We start from the raw sequence: 26,938 nt of genomic DNA, 5'->3' as shown, positions 1-26,938 counted from the left end.
GCGTGGTGGGGGGCTCCCCCCGCCCGGCTCCGCAGCCGAGGAGGAGGAGGAGGAGGAAGGGCGGCTGCGTGTCCCAGCCCAGCTCCGTTTGCTTCCGGGTTGCGGCCCGCAGCCTCCTCGTCCTCCGCCCGCGCCCGGGCCATGGGGGCGGCTGCCGGCGGGGACGCCCCGGAGGGGACAGCGGCGGCGGCTCTACCGGACCCCGGGCGCGGGCTGCCCCTGCCCCGGGCGGCCGGGGGCCCTGCCGCGTCCCAGGACAAGCTCTTCTTAATCAAAGGTGCAGAAAGCTCCCCCCCCCCCCCCCCGCCTTCGCCCGCACGGGTTGGGGACCAGCGGGAGCGGGACCCCGTAGCCGCCCCCGGCCGCGCCGCACGGGCGGCAGGAAGGCTCCTCCGTGCCGTAGACCGAAGCCTTGCCAGAGGCGCCGAGGCGTTCGGGGACGGCCTTGGCCCGGGCCTCCGGGCGCAGCGAGGGAGCCCCGACAACGCCGCCCGCCTTCTCGCTCCGCGGCGGGCTCAGCCCTGCCGGAGTTGCGAGCGGCGACGGGGGTCCGAGCCCAGCCCTGCCGGGACGCCCCGAGGGGAGGCGGTAGGAGCCGCTGGGAAAAGAGGCGGCCCGCAGGGATTACGGGCAGCGCCGCGGACTGCCTGAGGCCGAGCTGCGGTAACAGAGCGAGCAGGTCTGCCGCGCTGGGCCCCAGCTGCGGGGCTGAGGCGAGGCAGGAGCCCGGCCTCGCAGCGGAGCCGAGGCCCCCGCAGTCACGCACCTGCGGGCGGCGGTGCGGCCGGCGTGACAGCCGCGGCGCCTCCCTCCCGGTGCGCGGGCTGTCCGCGCCCCCTGGCGGAGCGGAGGCCGGAGCTCCGCCGCTGTCCGGCCCGGGCGGCCCGGTCCCGCCGGCCGGCGAGCGCCGGTGAGTAGGTGCCGGGGGAGGGAGGAGAGGCGGCGGGCAGGGGGCTGTACCCGCTGCGGGTGGTGGGGAGCGCGGCGTTCCCTGCTGCCACACGCTGTGCCTACCCCTGGGAGTGCTTTCCCGCCGCTCCCGGGCGGCCGAGCATCGCGCTGCTCCTCGCTGAGGAGAAGGTGGTTCGAGGCCAGTTGTTGTCCTTAAACCGGGGGAATATTGGTCAGTAGACGCTGAAATGTGAAACGCGGCGGGCGTGCAGAGTTCGGGCGGCGTGTGAGGTCCTGCTGCTCCCGGGCGGAAGAGGCGCGTTGTAGGCTTCATTGACACCAGTGCAGCAAACTTCTCCATCCCAGTCACAGGATAATTAATTTTTGACAAGTGAGACCTAGCAGAAACATGTTTTGCTTCTTACTTCCCAATCAGGCCAGTTTTTTAATTACCTGTCTGGTGTTAGGAGATGTAAAACAGGCTGGGTATCAATAGCTGCAAAGGAAGGACTTGTAACCCCCTGACTTTTTTTGATTTTTAATATGAATCAGATGTTTTTTGTACAGTGCACTCAGCGTTTGTAGGAAGCCTTTTTCTTAAAAGTGGGCAGGTCTGGCAACAGATGCCTTTGATGCAAGAACTAGAAGGCATCCAGGGACCCCAAGCGACTTTGGAAACGCTCTGAAAGAACGAAGAAGTGGGGAACGCTTTCTGTCCTGGGAAAGCTTTCTGCTAGTGTCACTTTCTTAAGTAGAGGATTAGAACATAAACCAAAGAAAGCTGAAGACCGAGCGTTGCTTATGGAATGGTCTTCAGAGGTACTGGTGGAGTTCCAGGTGGGCATTTGAAATAACAAGTGATGCAACGAAAAGCGTTGTATCTTCCTTTTGGGGAAGGGTGAGGCGTAGCCAGAGAACAGGACGATTTTAGTAGCCTGGCTCAGCAGTGAGAGAGAAATTTCAAAGTACTGTGAAAAGGCATCCTGGGATTTGAATGATTTTTGCGTGTGTGGCTTGAAAATATATACATTTGCCATTCATTTTCAGAATGCTTTATTTCAAAATACTCGTTCTTGCTTTCTTGCCAGATTGAGTTAATGTAAATGATGTAGACAACTGTGGCTTTCCTTTCAGCGTGCGCTGACAGATCTTTATTTTTCAGGTTTTACTTTCAAAACAGGTTTGGTTTTGCGGTTTGTTCGGGGGTTTTTTTTCCTCCCCTAATTTTTATTTCTTACACTTTTCTTGTCAGGTGGAATTTTTCTAGGTACTGTTGCTACAGCAGGAATGATAGCGGGTTTTGGTACCACACTTGCCATGACAAAAAAGAAGAACCCAAACTGGTTCAGTAAGGTGTGTTCCTTTTAAACTATTTTCCAGTTGTGATACGCAGGAAATAAGAATGTGTCAAATGCTATATGGAAATGTTGATGTATGTGAAGCTTGGCTGTACAAAGTTGACAGTAAGAGCACTAGAATTAATTGAAGTCTATAGGGGGAGGATTAATTTAAAAATCAATTCAGACGTGGCACTGTTAAATGCTTTGGTGCTTGAGATTAGTTGAAATACATGAAGCTTACACTGTTAGGTGGAATCATAATACTGCTGTATAATGGGATGTAACTGGTGGTCTCTTTTGATTCTGTGATGTGAACACACTTCAGTCATGAGCCGGGATCACCTCAGGGACCCAGTTCACCGTGTGGTCCCACAGTGCTGCAGTGAGTCGGGAAGCGAGGAGACTGCAGTAAGGATGGGAGTGAGGAGGTAGAAAGCCTGTAAGCCATGGAATACGTAAGTGGAATCATTTAGTCAAAATTTAAGCTCTCCATTCCCTTCCCACTGTGTAAGGGGACTGAGGAGAGTGAATAGTGGGTTGGTATTATGAGATCTGATGGCCAAAAATAATCTGATCTTGTGCAATTACTGACAGACTTCATCTGAGCATTCTGAAGAAAAAAATTGCAAAGCAAAGCTAGCAATTATATCATGTTGGTATATTCATCTGAAATACAGCATATTTCATTGGAAGAACGCTTTTTTCCTAATGAATACTTTGTTACTGCCGAAAATGTCAAAAAATAGGCCCCTAAAATTGATCAGTCTTGTCTCCACCGAGCCCTTAAAACACAACATGTTACAGATGCTTTTAGGGAGCTGAGAACTGATCAGTTGTGTTTATTTTTAAAACGTTAATTCAATAACAAGGTATATCAACAGAAAAATATTCTTCCATTGCACTTCCTGTCAGAGCCTCTGATCACTCACAGTCTCCTATTGTGGTCAAAGACCATGAGATCCTTCCTTTGCCATCCTATTTTCCTCTGTAGACTGCTGTGGCATAACTCATTCATTGCCTTTTCAGCAACAATAAACATGGGTTTCTTTTTTGAAGCAGACAAAATATAAAACTCCATGAGAAGTTATTTCACAAGCTATAGAAATATGTGACAATAAGGAAGTTTTCTCCCTCTTTTTTTAACTTTTTTTTTTCTTTAAACTTCCTTTTTCCTGAGCGTTGCATTTTTTCCAGCTTGTGCATATTCTTGGCTGTCTGAGCTGTCCTGTTACCAGTGTGAAATTTATCAAGAGTGACATTGCATTGACATCCCAGAATATATATGCTTGAAACAGCACCAAGTGATACATAGCATTTCTATTTTTGCTGAAAACCTGTATCTGCTGCTATCTGTGCAAATGAATTACAGCAGTTTGCTAGCAAAAATCTGTGATTCCTGGGCCCCTCAACTAAAATACTGCAAAGTGTAGACAGATGCTTTTTTGTCAAGGTGCTTGTAGGTGAGCAGTTTCAAAAGGGAAGGCGAGACTTTGAGAATGACTTCGTTGTCTGTAGAGGCTCTCTGAGGTACCAATGAGGTAAACAGTTTTGCAGTAGCGTTCTTACTTAAATTTGTAGTTAATTACTGCAATTCATTTTTAATAACATCATATATAATAATAAAAGTGTAACTATGGATAACTAGATGATTGCATCCTTCTTAGATGTTCAATGCCTAAATGTTATTTTTATCCACGTTAAGGTGAAGCCATAGTTTGACAGGTACTTCAAGCAAACATCAGCCATCATCTCTGTTGAAAGAAGTAATCTTACCAGCCTTTAGTTTCCGGCAGTTCATTCCTGCCCCTGTAAAGGCACCAACACTTGTGCTGCTGGGTTGGTGAGATGATACTGGTTAATTCTACTTTTTTTGTTTTTGTTCTTCTTGCATTGGTTTTAGTCCAAATCAGTCTTCTGATCCCCTTCACTGCATGACTGCAGTGACTGTGCTTGTACAAGCTTGGGGGGAAGGTCTGAGGGAATGAGAATTGATGCTCAGTGTCGGGAAGAAATGCGAGACCTATTCTTTCAGCTTCTTGTCTGGCTGGTGCCAGTTTTTGTGTCTGGTGCCAGTTTTTGTGTCAGTGAAATGGCAGCATGCGAGTCAGAGTAGAAAGAGGAAGCAAACATAATGCAGCCTGGGACAGATTTAAATAGTTTTATGGGAGAAAAAAACAGCAATTTTGAGGGGAAGCTGTAGCATCACAACATTATGGCTTCATGACTGCATTCAGACTTTCAGCAAGCAACAGTATGAGACCCTACTCTTGCAGAGTAGGATCAGCATTACTGGCAAGAGATAAAGCTGAAATTGCAGTTGCTGCACCTCCTCCACGGCAGTGAAGTAAAGTAAATGTTACAAGCATTTGTAGGAGTGGTGTCCAAATTGACTGGAAACTGATGAACCACTGCAGAGATCTTCAGTTAAGAAATGATTGGGGTGTGTTAAAATGAAATGCTCAGATGCAGCAGCCTCCTTGTGGTAAATGTCCCCTTTTACCAGCATTTATCCAGGTGTTTAATTTTACAGTGGGTGAGGTCATACAAAACAGTGAACATGCTGAATACAATCAACCAAAACAGTTGAACACACCATTTATTTTAGGCACTGCTTCCTTTCAGACACACTGTTATCCACGAGGGAATAGTTACAGGATTGAGGCCTGTGTCTGAAAAAAACAATTGTCATTTCTCCTTCTTCCACTTCCTGCTTATGTCCTCCAGGAAATGAAAAAAGAAAATCAAGCATATACTTTGGTAACCAAATTGGCTAATTCTGCCCTATGTTTTCCTGGCCTGGTTTTTAGAAAGACTCAAGTATTGTTTGGTAGTTTATTTTTTGAATTAAAGATTTTTTTTTTTTAAGAAAATATAGGAGCAGTAATGAAGAGAAAACAATCTGTGCATAGAATAACAGGCTTGTAAATAAAACTCAGTTCTCTTAAAAATGTTCTTTTGTTGGTGACACCTTTTTTCTCCCATGCTCCTCTTGTCTTTTTAAATTTTTCAGTGTTTCATTAATCAGCTTTCTTGATGCTCTGAACAGCATATCTGATAATCTATAACAGTGTTGTTTACAGAAATCCTTATCTGTGTACTTAATACCCCAAGGAACCAGCCTGTGACTGAACGCTGTTTGACAGCTGTCAGTAAAACCAGATCAATAGTTTCCATTTACCACTTTTTTTCTGAGGCAATCAAGCATTTAAATAGCGTTTGTGTGGGGGTTTTTTTGCCAGCAATTTTCCCAGTTAATGACTCCTATTTAAAGATTCTGTGTAGAGGATATTTTTGTCCATTCATTTCCCAAATGGGAGAAATTTTTTCTGCATGTCGTTGTATATGGTTAGACTGTGGGAGCAGAAAAAACATCAGAAATAATCGTCAGCGTTTTAAATGTACTCAAAGCAGTCTCTACTGAAAGAGTTATGATAGTTCGTTAGCTGTGGTAAGGAAATAACAGGACCTGGTATAATAGTGTGATTAGACATCTCTGCTGTTTGTGTCTGTGTGCGTATATGTGTATACACGCATGCTTGCAGAGCAATGTTTTCTTAACAGCTTCCACTTTGGGATGTCCAAATCAGAATAAGTAAGGATCAAGATACATTTTGCTTGTGCCCTTTGCAAAAGTTTATTTGTCCTTGGATAACTGTGCCGACAGCCAAATCCTAAGAAGTGTTAATGCTGAGGGCTGTCTGAGGATCATTTTAACATTTCAGTAAATGCAAAGCTGAGAGGAAAAAACCTACTGGTACTATTTCACTAACCAAATACCATAGTGATAGACACTACATATGTTTAATTATATCAAAGAAGAAAGGGAACTGTTAAAAAAATACAAAAATTTTTTTTCCCCTACTTTTTGTGATGCATAGAAAAGTGCAGCTCTTTGGCATGTTTTGGTGGAAAATTTTTTGGATCCTTCCACAAGTTAATTTCACTTTTCAGTATTTAAGACTATAAATGAAATAATTCTTAATTGAATATATTTATGTACTTGCACTGTCATTTATGTTTACCTCTGAGCAATGATTGTTTTCCCAAGATACCCAGTAAGTAAGTAGGACTGTTCGGTTGTGTCAAGGACTGTCTTTAACAGTTACCATCTGAAATCTGTTTCCATGTGAAGAACTGAACAGTTATCCTTTGGGGAAAAAAACAAGCCCTCTTGCTGACATTCACCACTTTGAGCAAGAGGATTGTGTCTGTCCTACTGGTGCTGCAGGCTGCACAGATCGAAGCAGTCCTATACCAAATACCTATAGTAAGGTGGGCGTTGTGAGATAAGAACGGCTGGCTAATGGTGAACGTGCAGTGCGAATTGATTGATGTCAGCCAGTGTGTGGCTTGTGCCCTTGGTAGCTGCAATATGCATGTGTGTGCTGCGACAGAGAAGGTTTCATCATGGTTGGGACCCCATCATGGCTGAGGCGTTGTTCTTCATGGCCTGAGGCGGCTTTTCCAAGTGAGAGTGTTTTGTGTTTTCAGGACACGTCTCATGGCAGACTCATATGCAGCAGTATCTTAACAAGCGGTTAAAGCTGCCTTCTCTTTGTTTCTGACAAAAATGGGAAGTATGGAGACTGCAGAGCATTTTCTGTGTTGCCACTTGGTGAACTCGCAGGGGGATGGGTTCAGCGTTGTTTGCTTGTTACAAAATTTTCCTAAATAGTTTCCAGAGCTCCTTCAGAGTTGCAGCCCCTTGAAATTAGTCTCTCAGTCACTGTTACACCTTCTCTGTGCCAAGGTGGAAGCTGCTCATGTTCCTCCAGTTTCCTAATCTGCTCTTTCAGGAGGGCAGATAAAGACCCATGGGACAAGTGCGCCACCCCACCCAGTACCCCCAGGAAAAAGTACCAAAATCAATGATGTACAGTCATTATGTTCTGATGTCACTTGTGACTGGTTTTGATTCAGTTTTGTAGTTTGAATGGTGGGATAACTGAGTGTTGGATCCTTGCGCCCATGAAACAGTTGACTTCAGCATTTCTGGGTAATAAAAATCATCCCTGGGTGGTACTGGCAACCAAGAAAGCAGCTCCTGGTGGGAAGGCAGCTCACCCACCCCCTGGCTTGGCTCTTTGGGTCTGTGGCCACACTAGTACAGCTGGCAAGTCAGGAAAAATTCTGGATAACCAAGTTAATGTTTTTAGTTCATATTTTTTTTCCAGTGATTGTTCACATTGTCTTGATCACTTTATTTTTGGTTCTAGGGGATTACTGCCACAGCTTCATTACCAGAGAGTGGTTCATCACTGGCCTTACGAGCCCTAGGATGGGGCTCACTCTACGCATGGTGTGGAGTTGGATTGCTCAGTTTTGCCATCTGGAAGGCTCTGGGTGTACACAGTGTAAGTAGCAAGTATGCTCACCTCAAATACCGTGGTTTTGCTTGGGTAATGTATCTTGGGCTGACAGCGCTACACTACTTCAGCCTAGGAGTTACACCTTCATTCACCACGTGTAGAGTGACTAACCGGAGTGTGTGCACACAGGGAAGGCGTTCTTACATTTGCAAAAAATGGGATGTTGTGGGAGGAGACAATTTTGGGGGAGGAACAGTTTTGTCCTGCTTATGTTTATTTGCACAGATGTTTCAGATTCTTCACAAAAGAACCAGTGTTCTAATTTAGAGACTAAAATAGTAGCTTCAAACTTTCTATATCTTTTGCTTGTTGAATTGAAGACTACCCCTGAATCCTATTTTTAGAGCAGTCCGTTTATTTGTCCAAGTTCCATTTTTTGCATCAGGACTCTGGGGACTTAAGAAAAACTGAAAGGAAACCAGCTTGTTTTCTAGTGCGTTTCTGGAAGGGTCACGGGGGCAGAAGATTGAATTTGATGTGCAATAGAATGGTGGTCCATGACATGCCACGTCAAGGCAAAGAAGCTTGGGAAGCATCTGTATGTCCCAAGAGGCTAAGGCTATCTTTAGCAAATAGCTTGTGTTCCAGTGTTTCACAGTGTTGAGCGTGAACACTAAAGTTTGTGTAAGCATTTTTGTTTGTAATGAGCCATGACTTAAGAGTCCCCTGCAGCTGTAAGTTTGGCAGAACTGTCTGCATCCTCTTTAGGACCTGGAATGAATAGACTTACTTTACCTTCAATGGCAAATTATTTATATATTCAGCAGAGTGTCTCCCAAAACTAAAAGGAAGAAGATAGTACTCCACCGCAGTACTGTTCTCATTAATACCTTTGAGGTCTCACTTCTTGTCTACTCTGCTAATGTATCCTGTAGATCACGATTTGGGTCCCAACATACAGCACTACACAATCTCTTATTCCTTAGTTTCTGATGTTGACTCTCAGTAGGAGCCAGTAAAGAAAGGCAGAATGTCAAAAAAACATAGCAGGACATAGGAGGCAGCTACAACACATTTTGTTTAAGCTTGAGTCCTCCCAGTGAGGCTGTAGTGGAATGGCAGCGAAGGAGGAGGAAGAGTGGGAGTACCAGTTTATACCCTCTGCATGCTGAGCTGCAACAGTCCACTCGGTTTACTGTCAGTTATATTGTCAGCCAAAAGATTCATTTCACACTATGCTGCCAGTTCTTATTTTTGTTCTGTCAGAGTACTTCTGGTGCTGCCAAAGGACAAGCACAATCTGACCTTAGTCTGCATTTCACGTTAACTGTTTCTCGGTAAGCTCAATTTTTGCTTCCTTGAGAAGTACTGGCCTAGACCCACAGTTGCCTGGTTTCCTTGCAAGGCTGCTTTCCTTGAGACTGCCTGACAGGGAGCATGGCCAAGCCGCAGGACATGTCACGGTCTGATGGCAGCTTCTGGCTACCTGACAGCGGTGGCTCTTGTGTCGGAAGCATACAGCACACGGCAGGGCGTTTTAGAGACTCATTGAGTGTTCCGAGTCAGAAAGCTGCACCTTACTGTATTCTGTATTGCGTTAGTGTTGAAAGGAGGCAGAGGAAACTGTGTCTGAAGAGGCTTTTGCAAATGCCAGTTGGTATTGGTTTTGCTTGTGGAGTGCTTACGTCTCACTGTAGTGCATGGTGGGAACTGCAGGCACTGAAGGAAGCAGTTTTCTGTCAAGAGACTGTGTCTGCACGTGATTTTGAACAGCTCACTCTCTGCTGTCTGCTGACATATTTATTGCATTCATTATAGACTTTTAAACTCCCACTGCAGAGAGGAAACCTGTACAGCAGTGCTACTCATTATTGCAGAATCAAAAATTAGCATTTGTAAATTTCCTGTCACACATTTCTTTTTCCTCTTGTACTGTGTATCTGTTAAAATCATATATATATTTATATATGTTTAAAATTGCTGGAGGTACAAAAGCAGATGTATGTTTAAAATGAAGTATTCTGACCAAAGAGGAGAGGTTCGTTGGCATTAACAATACATTTCTAGAATAAGTCGTCTTTGATTTTTGATTGTTGTTGACACTTTTTGCGTACTGCTTTAACATAACACGCGGGAGCAAACACTGACTGTTGAAAGAGAATATTTTTGTGCTTAAATATCATCTTCCTGAACAGATGAAATTAAATAAGGGTTATAAGATGGCAGGTACAGTATTAGTTCTGGACTCTTAAACATATGCTTATTTTAAGAAGGGCCTGTTTATTTATTTTCCTATTTCGGGGGAACATTGTGATGCTTTTGAAAATTCTTAATTGCTGTCATGTAAGCAGAGATAATAGATTCACAATCAGTCATTTAAAATACTGCTTTTTAAGAACATGTATTAGATGCGTATGTTGTGTGTAATAATTATTAGCCACAAAAATAAATCTAGTTAGATTTGTGGGATCAGACTTTCCACATAATCTGTTCAGACCATGGAAGACACCGTAGATTTTACACTAGGCTCAGCATTTTCAAATGAACATTTTAAGTTCAATTAAACTTTTTTAAAAAGAGGCTCTTACAGATTTTCCTGAATAAAAATGTCTTCAGTGTGGTTGAGCGCTGCGAGTTCAGTTGCTCTGGAGTACATGCAGGTTCCCAATACCTGTAGGAGTTACAATTTCAAACCTAGCATCAGGTGTCCAGATTTGAAAGCTGTGAACTTAAGGCAGAATTTAGCCTCTGAAAGTGCTGTACTGTACCTGACCTGAGGGGAGGCTTGGCTCATTTTGATGCCAGGTGTCTGTGTGAACTTAGTAACTAAAACTTTGGCAGCTGGCAAAGAGAAGAGGGTCTGCCCAGCCTCTTCACCTTACTGCCTTTAACAGTAACCAGCTGCCTTTGGGACCTATTCAGCGACCTGGCCCTGCTGGGCAGCAGCTTCGTTTGCTTAAGAGCTACTGGCAATATTGATAAAATTAGTGACAGCTAATATAGTCTCGTGATATTAAATTGTTTCTCTTGATATCAGATTGTTAAGCCTAATAAAATTCTGATTGCAAGCACTGCAGACGCTTCTGTTTCGCAAACAAGAAAGCTGCTTCTGTGACACGTAGGAGCACGTGAACTCCAGTGCGTTCTCAGATCCATCGCCGGCTCTGTCCCTGCCCCTGTCTTGGTGGGACTGACCTTCACTTGCAGAGTGTGGAGGGGAGTTCTGAGGCAAGTTAAACTGAGTCACCAGGTGTTGTTCAAGGCCTTATGTCACCTCCAGGAGTAAAATACAAGAAGCCACCGTGGAAAATCATGGGATGGGTTGGCAGGAATCGTGCCAAAGGGAGCAAGAGAGCTGGGAGATCCTGCAGCGTGGCTGGCTTGGCCGGGAGAGCCGCTGGGCCCTGCCGCCCCTGGCTGGCCGGGACGCCTGGAGTTCGGGTACCCCAGAGCTCGGGCTGGCTTTAGCGCCGGAGGAGAGCAAAGCTGGCCGGTGGATTTGGAGGAGTGCAGCGAACGATTGCGTGCTTTGAGCTCTGCTCGCGTTAGCTGTGCGCTGGCCCGAAACGATGGGCAGTTGGGTCGGCGTGGCGGAACTCTCCTCACCCTCTCCTCACCCCGTCAGCCCGATCTGCCCGGAATCCCTTGTGGCCGCAGGCGGAGGTGGTGGGCGTCACCTGCACACCGCAAAGGGTAGCACGAAGACAGCAAAGTGCTGCCACAGTTTCTAGGGTTACTTGGGGGGGGGGGGGGGGGGGGGGGGGGGGGCGAAGATCTGGGTCCTTCGCCGCCGCCGCCAGCGCCGCTCGGTTACTTCGGGCCGGGGGCGGCTGTGCTGCGCCGCAGCGACACCTGCTGGCGCGGCGGGCCCCGCAGCACAGGCGCCGCGCCCGCGGGGGGAGGCGCGGGGTTGTGTTTGACACCGACGGGACGGGCGGTTGCGGCCGGTTTATAACGGCCCGGGTTTTTAAACAAGTAGTGGCCAGTGGTGTTGCCGTTAGTTAGAGCCCAAAGGAGTGGTTTCACTTGGTGCCGCTGCCGAAACGCTATGATTTTTAATGTTCAGGGATGTGTCTCCTACGAGCACAAATTATCGACGGGCCAGCAAGTGATTGATAAAAATATGTGTTACTCTAAGCTTTATGACTGTTTAAGTTAGCATGTCATCGCTTGCAAAGTCAGAGAAGAAACGACAAGAGCAAACTGGCACGGTATTTCCTTGATGAGCTGTAATCGCTGTCGTTAATCTGTGTGCGTCATTCTGAAGCAGCATTGCGATGGGTTTGCAGTTTGTGTCGTGGAAGGAAGCTGAAGCCACAGTTCAGGATGCCTTATCCTGACTCCTTTTGAGACAGCCGGTGTTTGCCGTAGAAGCAAGTTATTGCTAAGGACTATTCCAGACACCGAGGTGATGCATCAGCTTTGGTTATACTAGATTTTTATTTAATCTTTGTGGTTTATTGGTTCTTAAAACAGTGCTGTGACAATGCCTACTTCCAGCACTTAAATGGCTTTACTGTTAAAGGCGGTTCCCTGTAGCTTTACAGTCCGCTGCTTTTTATACCAGCGTGAAAACCCAGGGGTAATAGTAAGTAACTGATCTTTATATCTTGGTAAGGGATATAAAAGATTTTACGCTGTCTCAGGTTGGGTTGTTAATATCCCCTGACTGCAGTTACCACTGTTGTAATCTGGGGATAGGCTGGTAAGTAATAAACCCTACTAAATTCCAGTCAACTCCTATTCCAAGACAGAGAAGTGATGGATCAGCGAGGACTTGGTTTGGTAATAGTTTAAGTTCTATTTTTCAGTAATGAAAAAGAGAAATCTTCATTTCTGGAACCTAGGAGATGGTGGTTATCTAGTTTTATATTGTACCTCTTGCAGAAAATAACTAGCTGTCAGTAACAGTCAGACTTTTTTACTTTGCTTCCTGCAGTCTCTTAGGGAAATATTAACATCAGTTCACCTTTTGATTATCTCCAGGCATAGAAGCTCTGTCTGTATTAGCAAGTATCATCAACCAGCAGCATTGGGGCAGTGAAGCAATGGGGGGCTGAGGACCTGCCACCTACAACCATTCCAGGGTTTTTTAAAAATTTGGATGGACTCTGGCCTTGCCCCATGGCTTGAATGCCTGTTTGCATTTGAAGTATATTATGTGCACTCCTAGAATGCTTCTTCGGTTTTGTGTCACCCTAGAAAAACCCAGTTTGTGCATTGTGAGACTGTTGAGCAGTACACAAACTCATGCCCAGTAAGCGTGGACAACTGGGAGATTGAGCTCTCCTGCTGTGAACCCCAGCGCTCGTCCAGACGCACCCACAGCCTTCCTTTCTGAGGTGCTTCACAAAATAGAAGGACGTGGGCAATGTTAAACACGAGCTTAATAATTGACATCTGGCTTGAAACAAAATGGCACCTTTTTAACAAGTACACAAATATTTAACAAGTATGCAAACATTTAACAGCTTCCACGTCATGGCGTTATCTTCCGTGGCATGATCTTACAGGGTTTTGAGCTTGCAACCTCAGAACTCTGTAGCTGCCCGCTCCTGGTGCAGTGGGCTGACTTTTCTGATGCAAAACACTGAGGTACTGAAATACATTTTGTAGATAAGAATGGGTTTGGACAGTTTGTTGTTTAACTTTTTTTTAAAAGTTGAATAGTAGCTGAAACATCTCCTTTCAACATTCTCCATATGAAATGCTCAATGAAGTTTTAAGTTTTCATTTGAAGAACAAATGGTGTTTCATTCAGTAAAAATTTTTAAAAGTAAAAAATTCAAAATTATCTTAAACCCCCTGTTGTTACAGTTGACCAAAGCAAGTATTTTCATGAAAGTTTCCAAAAATTAAACCTTTCTTATTTTCTTTACCTATTCTACAGGTGTTAGGATCCACCACACCTTTTTGTTGCTTGGAAAAATGTTAGTTTCACAATTTTCTATAAGTTACAGTAGAGTTGTAAACCAGTGTTTTAAAGAAGCATGTTTTTGTTTTTAATTAAACTTGCAGCTATAGAATACTTGACAGATATTAAAACATACCTATGAATGCCTGATGTTCTTTTTTTTTAAATATCAGTGATTATGAGCCTGCTTTTAAAAGCAGAACAGTACCCTCAGCCCTTGTAGACTGAAGCATGCAACAATTAACAAACAAGATAAATTATACTTTAAGAGCTGTTTTGCACTTCATGCCCTCAATAAATTAGGTTTTATTTCCTCAGAAATAAAAGCATTCTCTCTCCTATAGGAAAAGGGCCAGGATGATTCATATGTAGGTTTGTGAGATTCTGATTGTTGCTTCCAGATCTGTTCCGTGGAAGGCTGGGAAAATAGTGAGAAGAAATGCCTAGTAATTTGTGACTAATATAGTTATAAAATATTAGTTTATCATTTTTATGGTGACTTATAATGAAATACCCTAGTTTTCATTGATCTTAACCTTTAAAATATTAACAGTCTGAAACAATTGCACAACTGTGAAGAGACATCTAAAACAATTAACAGCAATGCGGAGAACATATGCTTGCCATGGTTTTGTTGGTAAGGACATTTCCTAGGCGGGTTACTTGTCTCTGGAGGAAATCTAACCTCTAAATCACCGTTTCTAAACATGAAAATAATAACATCCTCCCGCTTATGTTGAGAGATATTTGATACAATTTTGCGAGACTGTAGTCACAGGTACAGTACAAATACAAAGGAGTATTGGCTTTAAGGGTGGGTTAATTTAAAAAATAAAATGAGAACATGGAGACATAGTCTTCAAAAATTATTGGGATTGGCATCTGTAAATAGTGCTAAGATCTATAGGCATCAACGAAGTATAGGCATATTGCAGTGGCTGGTATTTTTATGCTATTTCATAAATGAGCAAATGTTGCTATAAAAGGAGTATATCTCCTAGAATCATCCAAGATTCATTCCTAGGTTTTTTTGTTGTTATTAGTTTTTAATTATAGTTGTATTTAATCCTCTTTAATACCCAAGTATTATTCATTAAGTTTCTATTCCTTATCATGCTTATGTTTGGTTGCATAATAAAAACATATATTTTCCTTGCTATTTCATGATCATACATTTCAATGTAAATCAAATCTGCCTAGTTTTTTTTAACGTTCTTTTATTTCCTCAATACTTCTTTAAATTCAGGCTCTTAGAAAGAAAATGGAGTACTCGTACAAGTTAGCAATTCCTCCTCCTGTTTATACAGGGTTTTTCTGTGCTGCTTATATTGCCTAATTAGTTTGGTGTGGAGAAGACTTGCCTCCACACATATGTGCTGCTAGTATTTTATCCAAGAAGTAAAGAAAAAAAAAGTAACCTGTGAACTTCACTGTAAACTTGAGAAGGCAGAATGCTTATTCAAGGAATAAGATCATCATTTTCCTACTGGAAAGCTGCTAGATCTGCTTTATGAATGGGGACAGCTGTAAGTATTTCAAGAATATGGGAAGGCTGTAACTGTAGCTGTCTTGAGGAATTATGCTGCTGTGTCCTGGAAGAGACTCATAGCTGTTGGCTGCCACCAACCTGTTAAGAAGCTAGAAAGAATAAAACAACGTTCAGCCATTCATCTGAAATTGCCTCTGTGGAGCAGTTCCGTGTCACCGTAAGTGGATGAGTGGATTGATCCACTTCTCAGCTGCACGTAACTCTGAACTACGTATGTGCCACTAAAATCTGAATAAAAGCTTATCTGGTAGGTGCGAATTATTCGTGCTACGTCTTGGTCCCATGGGATCTTCCCGTGCTTTGTTAAGTGTGGTGGTATGGCCATGCTTGCCTTACCCTTCTGTGGTCCAAGACCCCAGCTGCTCTGCTTGCCTGGAGGCACCCAGCCGTCCCTGTCTGGCTCTGGGTGTCATGCTGGCTCGGACAGGTTTCCTGCGTGGAATTCAGCCCCGCTCCCAGCATCGAGGCTTACACGTCACTGAAGTGTTTTGGGTTTGTGCGGGCTCTTTTCCCAGCTGTGAATCTCACTTGATACATATCATGACTTCTTGGACATAGGGAGGGAAAAAATTACTCAGGTTGCCCTTTTCAGGAACTGCATGCTTGCAGACAATTGATGTTCTTGCTTCAATTCAGAAATCCAAATTGCAGCACAGAAGAGCTTGTGGAGTTGGGACACTCATCCTGAGATTTTGGATCCATTAACCAACTTGCTTTATATGTTTAGATATTTAGCTATTTTGATTTTTAAATTAATATTAATTTTCAAATTCCCCAGGGTGACTAAGGAACAGTGACTGATGCGCCATAATAGACTAGTCATGTGGATGTCCTTTCCAGGGACCCAGATTTCCAAATAAATGGTGTCTTCCTCAGTGATTTTGAAAGTATTTCACTCCATTTTTCTGCATGGCACGAAAACCTTTTGCAAAAAGATGGTGTAATCCAAACTTTATGCTATTACTTGTATTTTGGAGCCTGATGTGCAGCATCACTGAAATCAATGAGAACAGGCTTGAGAATGAGACACTGACTTCATCTATGTTGAGATATATGCTACAAAAACTGAAGTCCTTGGCATATTGTTTCAGAAAGATCAACGTGGAAATTTACAAAGTTTTGAAGGATACTCTTGTATCTCTGAACCTAAGGAGGTGACGATTTTTTTTTCAGATTGTAGTTTACAAAATTACTGTCTTGATGTGTATATAAATTAATAGCTGTCTTTCCCATGGATCATAATGAACTAATCACTGCCTTTTTTTGTATTAAATATAATCTAGCCTTAAACCAGAACAATTTTGTTTTCTTTAGGCTTTTCTACTGGAATGGCATCTTCTTCCTTTTAAGATGTATAGAAAGATACTTTCAGGCTACCAGTTAACAACCCCACGTTTGGGAGCTAAATGACATCCGTGCAGAAACTAAACTAGACAAAATGGGGCGAGGAAGACACATTTGTGATGTAGACCAGCTATCTTCCCATTTGTGAAATGCATTCATTTATGAATGGGTAATGTGGTTGCTGCACGCTTGGAAACGTAACAGGAGGAAAGTATTTAATGTGTTTTATCCCTTCGTGTGACCCAGTCATTGGAAAAGAGACAGCCTGACCCTTGTCACTTGATGGCTCTCAGGAGTCCACAAGTAATTTGAGACAGAACATGTAGTAGCCATGTGAGGCGGCCACTTTATATGTATAATGGTTTGGGAACTGCAACAGCTTTGCTCTAAACAGTGGCCATCTTCTCCCTCTCCCCCTGTAAAGTTCACTTAGGTTATTTTCATGTTGTTTTTCTTTTACAAAGCGCAGGATGTGTTTTTACCCAATTACACAGGATTTGTCGGGATAGGTTTCTGGAAAAATATGTCTATGTGTTTGTTTAAATTTAGGCATTGTAAATGGCCATCTGATTTCAGAGAGAGTATTCAGCACTGCATAAGGTTAAGCATGCGTGCAAGTCTCCGTCGGACAGGGGGTTAATATGGGCTCTTGACTTCTCTAGATGGTTTCACAAAATTCTGCTGCTGCTTTTTTCTGTGCAAGCTTGAAACAGTGCCATCAGCAAACAGATTGTGAACAGTGTGCTATGACAGTGTAGTGTAAGATCGTTAAGTACTAGGATGTATTCTGCCAGGATTGACCCTCTGAGGACCATTTGCGTAGACCTCTAGTTCTGAATAATCCGAACGTTCTTAATGCCTGTGCCAATGAAGTATAAGATCTAAGAATCTGAACAAGGGCTCTGTTTCCCACCTTTACTTTAGAGGTCGTTGTGCAAACCGGCACAGGGTGGCCCACAGTTATCACCCCATTTTACACTGAGAATCGGAGAATCGCCTGCAGCCAGCTCTTCAAGTGTTGTAAGGGCTCGGTGTGTGCCGTTTTCTACAAATAACTTGCTATTTCTGTATGCAGACCTTGGTAATTGTTTTCTAACAAGGGCAGCAGCAATCATTTTAAGATTTGGGAAAAGATGGCAAGAACAGTCCTCTCTGATACTCTTAAATGCAGGGCAGCCCATCTCAGCTTCGTGGCTTGTGAAATGGAAAGCGGCAGAGGAGAACACGGGGCATGTGCATACTGTATGCCTCTGCCAGTCGATATTCCAGTTCAGGTTATCTAACCTCATTTTACTTGGAAGCTAATGTAAGCAGTTCTTACTGGTATGAGTACTAAAATAGGAAACTAATAATTCCTAGAATCTGGGTTGGCCTATTATGAATGTCAGACATTAAAGGGAACATTTCTTCGTAAAACTTTCATTCTAGGATTCAAATAGACTCTTTTAGCCCCTCTTCCATTCATTTTAATATGAACGGCCACATAAGTGCTCTCAGTAATAGTGCTATCCCAATTTTTGTGTGACATTCTGTCAACGATGTACATTAAAAAGAGATTATTAAATGGAAGATGCTTTTAGGTCCCCATATTTTTGCCACCCGAGGAAGGATCATTAGGTTAAGATAAGAAAATAATAGCGATCTGTAGCTATTACAGATTATCTAATGCAGTAAGGTAGATGATACCCTTTTAGAAAGAAGCCTGACAGAGGTGGAACAGTTACTGTAATTTATTTGGCAGGAAAAAACAACTTCAAGCTTTGCAAGATCTGTGATAAAAAAAATAAAATTCACTTGAGTGAAATTCACTTCAGAGAGTTGCCTGCAGGAACGGGCCGTGCTGGAATGTTAAATCAAGAAAAGTGTTACAAATCGTTCGTGTACCACTAGGTTCAGAAACAGCAGCTAAGAGAGTGGCCTGTGATACTGAAGACAGCAGAAAGGTAAAATACATTCAGCTTTTAGTGCTCGGTTTACTGCACTATTAATTGAAGACATTATCGCAGTTGAACCAAGTACCCCAGTGTCAGGGTGGCTGACGATAATAAAGAGGCAGCCATTTCAGTGAATTATTTCAAAACATTCCAGTGCTTAGTACGTAGCACATTAGCTTTCATAATTAAATTAACGCCTTTTGATTTGAGACCCCTGGCATGTGTATTGTGGAACCTGGAGGAAACAGAGAACATTTCCAAGGAGGGAGAGGGGAGAAGAGACCTCCCGAGTGGCCTGTCAACTGAAAAGGCAAGGCAAGACATGGATTCCTAATTGCAGCATTTCCCTCACCAGGAAGCGTGCTGGTCCCCTGAGAGGTAAAGCAGGTAAAGGCAAGGGCCCAGTTCTTGCGCCTGAAGTGTGCAGTATTAATAGAACATAAAGTTGGATTCATCATCTGCACCAGAAGCTCGAGGTGACTGGACGCTGGTGAACCCAAGTCGTTGAAGGACAGCTAATTTACATGGTTAGCGAACAGATTTTACTTTTGCTACAAGGATCCTCTGAAGTTGCAATGGGCCTGGTATGATACTGTCAACCAAACGCAAGCAAGAACAACCCTGAGGCCAGTGCGGGTTACTTTGGAGGCCAAATTTAGTCCTAAATGTATAAATATGTTAGATAGAATTTGGCTAGTTGAGGCCCAGGATACTGAGCTCATAGTCTCTGACTGAAAGAAGTCACAGCCTAAAATTTGATGCTGGAATGCTTCACGAGCAGGCAGACTTTGACACTGGGAGAGAAGAGATAGGAACTTGGGGGTGCGGTTTCCGTGGTTGTTTGTGTGTGTATACGCTGGTTCCATTACGTCAGAGAACAGCTGTTTTTCAAAGTCGTCTCTGTGCTTTTAGGCAGTGTGGCGAGTGAGCTGCAGAGGAGCCCTGAGTACGAGGAGGCCAGTGGCTGGGATTGGGACGTACGTTCAGGGTAGCGACAAGCACCAGTGTGGAACTGGAGGAGGAGGCTCAGAAGCTGGTGTTACTAGTGGAACAGGAGAGAAAGGGGAGATGCCTTAGAAGTCCCAATCAAAGCCCTAAAGAAGTACTGTACTGCACTTTCTTAATGGGGGGAGAGAGGGGGGCGGGGAAAATAGAAGTGACTAGTGATTAGAAAATACTAGTGACTAGTACTAATTATGTTGCTTGTTGTATGATTAGTGAGAACTCAAAAACTTGTGGAGAGAAATATTAGGCTGCGTTATCTTTTAATTTGTATATTTGTATAGAAAGGAAAGCTTCTAGTAAGAGGTAGTCACTGTGAAGTGTATCGTGAAGAAATTGGCCCCGTTTAGACATACTGTGAAGAAGTTATGTGTTAGTGAGGCTCGTGCCGGTCGCTGTAGATAATGTCCTTTGTAAACAGCTGACAACTTGAAGCATGACATTGAGAAGACAATGCACAGTGGTGATCAGCTTGGCATTATGATTTATGAAAATAGCTCACTGTCCAGGAATCATAAAGGAAGAAAGTTTATGGAAAAATACGAAACATGGTTAAAGTTGTGAGTTGCACTGAAAAACTATTTTTTGTGCAGAGGGACTTATGGAAAAGGGCATAGATGCTGGCAGAAGAGGAAGTAGTAAACGAGCCATTGAGTCTGGCATCGCCTGCGAAGTGGTTTTACAAAGAAGCTTCAAAACTGAGAAGACAAGGCTGAGGAAATTTCTCAGGGAGTCTTAAAAGCAAAAGAAAGACGTTGAATATTTCAGATTTGGTCCACCTGTTAAGGAAAAATTGCTTTTCCAGGAAATGGGTTGCTTTTACCTGCAGAGCATAAATCAGCGTTCTGAGGGGAGAAAAATCTGAATATTCTTAAATCCACAGCTGCTAGCAGCATTTTAGTGCTTTCTAAATAAATAACTTTTTTCTTTTAGAATAGAGCTGTATTTTATTTCCCAGACGATGGCGTGACTGGCTGGGTAGATGACGGGAGAGCCGTCGATGTTGTCTACGTCGACTGCAGCAAGGCTTTCGACACGGTCTCCCATAACATCATCCTAGGGAAGCTCAGAAATGTGGGCTGGATGAGTGGTCGGTGAGGTGGATTGAAAACTGGCTGAATGGCGGAACTCAGAGGGTCGTCATCAGCGGCGCTGAGTCTAGTTGGAGGCTGGTAACTAGTGTTGTCACCCAGGGGTCAGTACTGGGCCCAGTCTTGTTTAACTTCTTCATCAATTACCTGGATGAAGAGTTAGAGTGTACCCTCAGCACGTTTGCTGATGACACCAAACTGGGAGGAGTGGTAGATACACCAGAAGGCTGTGCTGCCTTTCAGCGTGACCTGGACAGGCTGGAAAGTTGGGCAGAGAGGAACCTGATGAGGTTCAACAAGGGCAAGTGCAGGGTCCTGCACTTGGGGAGGATCAGCCCCATGCATCAGTACAGGCTTGGGGTGGACCTGCTGGCGAGCAGCTCTGTGGAGAGGGACCTGGGTGTCCTGGTGGACGACAGGTTGACCATGAGCCAGCAGTGTGCCCTGGCTGCCAAGAAGGCCAATGTGATCCTGGGGTGCATCAAGAAGAGTGTGGCCAGCAGGTCGAGGGAGGTTCTCCTTCCCCTCTACACTGCCCTAGTGAGGCCCCATCTGGAGTACTGTGTCCAGTTCTGGGCTCCCCACTTCAAGAAAGATGAGGAGCTACTGGAGGGCTATGAGGACGATGAGGGGATTGGAGCATCTCTCCTACGAGGAGAGGCTGAGAGAGCTGGGCTTGTTTAGCTTGGAGAAGAGAAGGCTGCGAGGGGACCTTAGAAATGTTTATAAATATCTCAAGGGTGGGTGTCAGGAGGATGGGGCCAGACTCTTTTCAGTGGTGCCCAGAGACAGGACAAGGGGCAATGGGCACAAACTAAAGCATAGGAAGTTCCTTCTGAACATGAGGAAGAACTTCTTCACTGTGAGGGTGACGGAGCCCTGGAACAGGCTGCCCAGGGAGGTTGTGGAGTCTCCTTCTCTGGAGATATTCAAGACCCGCCTGGACAAGGTCCTGTGCAGCCTGCTGTAGGTGACCCTGCTTCAGCAGAGGGGTTGGACTAGATGACCCACAGAGGTCCCTTCCAACCTCTACCATTCTGCGATTCTGTGACAAGACTGATTTTTGCATTTGAGGGTTAGGGTGTGGCACGTTAGTAATGACAAGGTAGCTGTTAGAATGAGGGAGCCCTGTAGTTTTCTGAATGGCTCCCCCGCCCCCCCCCCCTCCTTTTTGGAGGACTTATATAATTGTCTTTGGTTTTCCTTTGGGTTTGTGTGTCTTCAGTGGAGTGACAGAGGTGTCCTGCAGGACTTATGAGTGCATCATTTAAATGTGACACCAAAAGAAATTTAGAAATCTGAGTTTAGAAACAGCCAAAAAATCCACGTTGCACCAGGTGATTAGCTGGTATAAAATGTTTTGTATCCAGTTACGCTTACTGAGCTAGAGCGGTTTACATCCGGTTAGGATCTGACCATTCCTGTGTTACCAAACACCCGGATAATACTTAGAGTGAGACGAAAGAGTAGGAGAGTTGGTGCACTCTTCAGGAAGTAAAAAATGTGAATACTTTCTGCAGATCAGCGGACTGGGGTAACTTATTTACAGTGGACTGGAAAAAACAGCTAAGCCAAAAGTCTTAAAGCATTTCCTACTGTAAATACTTGTATTTAATTGTCAGCAATTATTTAATGTAATTTGGGTTGTTCCCCTACATCAGCTCTGATACCTGTGTTTATTATACTTGGAAATAGTAGCTGTCTATGAGGGCTTTTCAGTTTTAAATAAGAAGCAAAAGTATTAATTTAGGAACGATTGTGGGAGATTGCCAAGATTTTAAAAAACCAAGAACGAATAATTAATCAAAACAGCTATCTGATCACAATAAAATATAAAGCAGACAGTGAATTATTTTTTACAGAAGAACACAATCAGGATAAAACAAAAAAGATAATTTGGCTCTGAATTTTCCTTCTACTTTATATAACATGTATTTTTATTTGATTAGCAGTACACAGGCATTTTTACACAAAAACTTGAGTTCTAAAATGCTTTCATCCATCATAGTTAGTTATTGTCTTAGTAAAAGACTGGCAATTGCTTTGTAAATCCTTTCACTCCTTGTACCGGCTGTAACTTGAATAATTGCATTCCAGCAACATTTCTCTAGAGAAGTACCAGTTCTTTGTCAGAACTACTCATACGCAGAAGGACTTGAACAGAAAATGGCCCGAAGATGTTTGTAAAAAAACTGATGACCCATAGCACACAAAATATAGGCAGATTAGAGAAGATGCCTGTGTGACTGTTTAGAATATCTAGATTTCCTGGAACCTCTCCATGGGACGTACTGCCTGAGACAGCATTTGGTCTTCAAGAGGTCATTGCATCCAGTGCTTGAATACCACATCCTGTCTTCTCTACGCGAATGTCATAGATTCTGTACAGCTTCCTAAAAATAGCAGTCCAAGACTTCCCCTGTACATCCTGCTGATTTGACTTTTCCATGCCTGTACTTTAAACATACATTATATGTAAAAATACGTGTAAAACTCTTGGAAGAAAGAAACCTGCTAAATCTAAATATTATCTTCAAACATAAGTGATTTTTAGAGATATTAAATTTCAATTCTGGCCTGCCAGGACTGTTGAATCTGACATTGGTGGTAAAATCCTTATCATAGATACAGATTTGGCATTTGATATTAGTGTATCATTATACAGAATATAAAACTAGCAAACTTCCTCTTTCACAGCATTTCAATTTAACAACAATGAAAGAAAAGCTCAGTTCTTTTTATCATTATGAATCCTGTTTTCCTTCCAACTAATGTATAAATTTGAACAAGACTTTGTTTTGTCACCTAATGGTGGGACAAACCTAAACCTAAATTGTCAGGACTGACCAGTATTTCTTCTTTAATCCTTGTGTTAACGTCATTGAAAATAACTATTGGGCCTTTAATCCATTACAAGTGTAGAAAAATGCACTGCAGTCAAAATATGGGCACATTCTATTGAGGTAATTTTCCTCTAAACAAAAACATTTTAAATGTGCATGTGTATATATAGTAGTTCATGTAACAGTAGTGAATCATTCAGGCAAGTGGTCCAAATTAGCCAGCCCAGTGTGGGGCTTTAGAAAGGGGGATTGTTTTGGGTCTCTTCATACTTTTTTTCACTTTGATCATTGAAACAACATAATCAGAGAGAAAGTCTTAATTTACTGTTATTTTTAAAGTCTTTTTACATCTTCTTTATCTCACACAGCTTATTTTGTGGAACAAGCCCGGGGTTCATGGTGCTATTTTATTTGCTCATTATGAACAGTTAGCTGATTTTATTTTTTAATCTCTTTTATAGATGAAAGAATTCCAAACTAAAATGCAGTCAATTTTTCCAGCAATTCCTAAAAATAGCGAGTCCGCTGTTGAGTGGGAAGACTTACTTAAGTCCAAGTGAAGGACTCAGAGCCATTTGGAGATGTCTCAGAAAGAACAGGAGCGGAAGTAGCAGAAGTGTCCCATCTGAAAAACAGAGAAGAAAACTCAGACTGCGCACGTTGCTGACTTCTCTGAAGCTGGGGATGACAGTTAGCATCTAACAGCAAGGGAACTAAAACCAAAACAAAGCAAAACAATTTATATTGTACTTTTCAACGTGCTTGGTATAGTTGATTTATGAGGAAACGAACCCTCCAAGGTAAGTTGGATCCAGCTTGAAAAAAAGACTCTCTGTTATGAAGACTTAAAGAAGAAACAGATTTTCATTAGTAAGTATAAGGACAAAACCCCAATAAACTCTTATCCCATTCTGCTTCTTAAGAGGAGTTTTAGGAAATTTCTCTAGGAAACAAAGAACAGTACTTTCGGTGACATTTGCGCCTGCCATCAGGAATATAACAACGAAGTCAATTATAACAGATCTGTTACTGAGCCTGAAGGTAAAGCATACAGTGTGCTCTTCTAAGAATAAAGGTGATATTTAAATTTGCAACAGAGAAAGTATCTAAACCAAACTATTTTTGTATATCTGAAGGGAAAGTTTAAAACATCTCATATGCAAGGAGTGACCTACTGAGCTCCTCTGTAGAGCATCGGAAGAGACCTCTACAAAGTGCACTGTTTGCTCAGTATTAGCTTTTTTTATTGGATCCTACAACAGCGAATCTGATAGTTCGCATTAAAGTCTCTACTATATTTGTATAGCAATTCAAGTTGTAAGTGGAAAGGTATAAAATAGTGAGACAGATAGTCTGTCCTACGCAAATATTTTCGGCTCAGAAAGTGTATGGGCAGGGCTAGCGGTTTTTGTGTTTCAGTGGTTCCTGTTGCTCTTCTACCAGGAGAAGCAATGTGTCATTTTCCACACTGCAGTAATCTCATGAAGTGTGGGCGTAAACTAGGAAGAATAATGTCTTATTCAAACACTGTATTTGCAGAACTGTAGATCTGTGAAAACGCACAAATACAAAAAAAAGTGCTATCAGTGAACAATCCTTTGTTGAATGCTCAACTGTCAGTTTTTTTATTAATTGCACACAGTCCAATTAGTTGTCGGATTTAATAAAGTCCTCTTAAAACCTGTCTTTTCTGATTAAGTCTTTATATTCTTAGGAAAGAACATAAAAAAAGCTTTAAATGTCAGATGAATAATAGAGAAGTATGGTTTTCCTATGAAACATGACAGCACTAAAATAATATCTTTAAAGCAATTGAAGTATAATAGTTGACATCTTTTCCCCGGCTTCATGCTTGTAATCCAATATTAAATAAATTGTGGTGAATACTGCCATCATATGCACATGGAAAATGGTACTATTTTCATATTTCTGGTAGTTTGTGTGCATGGTGATACCTGTATTGCCTACATACATGCTTACATGCTTATGCATATTAGTGCTGAGCTACCAAGTATAACAAGTAGCCACATAGTTACAACTGGTCAAGTACTAAACTGAACTAAATAAATGCAAAACACTTGATGTCCTTAAGGTTACTTACATGTAGTTTCAAAGGCAGGCTTCGGGTAATCTGTCTTTATCTGGATTAAATAACTCACCTAAATCAGTCATCCAAAGCTCCCTGCACAGTTAATAGAGAAAGACAGGACTGGTCAGAGGGCGACTTGCACTGTACTCAAATGAACGGCCGCTTCTGGAGTTGTGCAAAGCATCTGACCTGACCAGCCTGCTGACTGCCTATGGAAAGAGCCACTCGACCCTTGCTGACCTCCCATCAGCACCTTGACTGCATGAGAACACAGTTCAGGAGACACTTGGAAGAAAAACGAGTAGTTTTCTAGAGCTTCAGAGCTGTGAGGGTAAGACAAGTGCTTGGCCTGGCGCAAGAGAGCTCTCCCTTCTGGTAACAATTAGCTATTGGATCAGTGGAACTGTATTATATAAAAAAAAAAAACTTATGACTGATAGGATGAATTAGATCTGGAGGTGCCCAGTTATATGGACATACCAGATGATGCTCCTCAAAAAATCCTAATGTAGTGAAATACACAGACAGACATGTTCAAAATAGCTTCACACTTACGGGGCAAGTACAGAGCGATCAAGTAGATCTGTACTGAGGCATAAGGCTGAACATAAAACATCTTCCACAGAGAGAGGAATTCTTACGTCATATTATTCCAAGCTTTATTCTGTGCTTTTGGCTGGAAATGGGTTTTCTCTAGATAAAGGTTTGTGTAGAAGAGTGCAAGCATAATGTGAAAGCAAATAAAGTCTCAAGGCATGTGAAAAACATGGGAGATCTTGGATTTTCTTTATTGCACTGTGCACCTCTCTTCACTTGGTGAACATTCTGCTGATACTGTGATGGTTCATTTTTTCCCTTCATGAAAATATTTGGCAAAGAGTTACTGGAAATCACAACAAAACCGTGAACAGTTAGAGAGCAAACAAAATTAGGCAAAATCCAACAATAGAAAATATACATAAAAGAAATAAATCAAGTTTGAAGACTTAAGTGCTGGAAGTAGACTGGCACAAAAAAAGTTGGTGGCTCCAGCCACTCGTTAATTGCTTTCTCTTTTATTTAAAAAATTGCTTACTCTCTTTCTGCATCAAGGCAGTGTAACAATAAAACATGGAAGTTTATTTTCATTCCCAACTTTTCTTGTGCAAAGAGTTACACTAAAATAAGGAGGTGTTTGCAATGCTGCTCTGTAAAGTGGGTAACGTAACACAGCCGCAGCGAATGTCAAGTTGTTTCACGTCACCTCAGTGGGCCTCTGTTGTTCATTTACTGATTTTTCACCAACTTTCTGGTCACGTTTATTTATAGGAATAATGGAGGCCATGTGTGTTCCTAAAATTAGCCTGAAGGCTAACACGAGTACATGAGCTCCCTCCATACTGCTGCGTTGCTTAGAAGCGACGAGAGAAATAGGAAAATGGTGATAAAAAAGGATCAGTGTGGCAGACGGCTGTGCGAGCAGCGGTGATGGGCAGGCGACTCCACCATTCTTGTGCTTACCACAGGAGCCTCTGCAGCACCACCAGCCCCAAGGGCAGGAACAGTGCCTTTGCTGTAGAAGGTGGCAAATGAAGACAAACTGGAAATGCTTGTTTAATTTGGTCCACTGTCCACTCTGGCAAAGAAGTCTCA

The 26,938-nt window shown here is 42.9% G+C and overlaps 1 protein-coding gene across 1 annotated transcript; it reads left to right on the top strand.

Moving 5' to 3' along the window:
* Positions 1-119: 119 nt before the first annotated feature.
* Positions 120-24,901, top strand: TMEM242 (transmembrane protein 242). The gene is made up of 4 exons (XM_075413857.1): positions 120-277; positions 2,144-2,244; positions 7,448-7,585; positions 23,679-24,901. Exons 1-4 carry the CDS (start codon positions 142-144, stop codon positions 23,775-23,777), a joined length of 474 nt encoding a protein of 157 aa, XP_075269972.1. The 5' UTR covers positions 120-141; the 3' UTR covers positions 23,778-24,901.
* The last annotated feature ends 2,037 nt before the right edge of the window (positions 24,902-26,938 follow it).

The sequence above is a fragment of the Opisthocomus hoazin genome, chromosome 2 (genome assembly GCF_030867145.1).
Source record: "Opisthocomus hoazin isolate bOpiHoa1 chromosome 2, bOpiHoa1.hap1, whole genome shotgun sequence".
Classification (NCBI taxonomy): Eukaryota; Metazoa; Chordata; class Aves; order Opisthocomiformes; family Opisthocomidae; genus Opisthocomus; species Opisthocomus hoazin.
This window is presented reverse-complemented; position numbering and strand designations above follow the sequence as displayed.

Excerpts from the sequence above, each read along its gene's own strand:
- TMEM242 (XM_075413857.1), top strand. The coding sequence starts at position 142 with ATGGGGGCGGCTGCCGGCGGGGACGCCCCGGAGGGGACAGCGGCGGCG. Across the intron at positions 278-2,143 it reads CAAGCTCTTCTTAATCAAAG|GTGGAATTTTTCTAGGTACT; the intron begins GTGCAGAAAGCT and ends TTTTCTTGTCAG. Across the intron at positions 7,586-23,678 it reads AGGCTCTGGGTGTACACAGT|ATGAAAGAATTCCAAACTAA; the intron begins GTAAGTAGCAAG and ends TCTCTTTTATAG.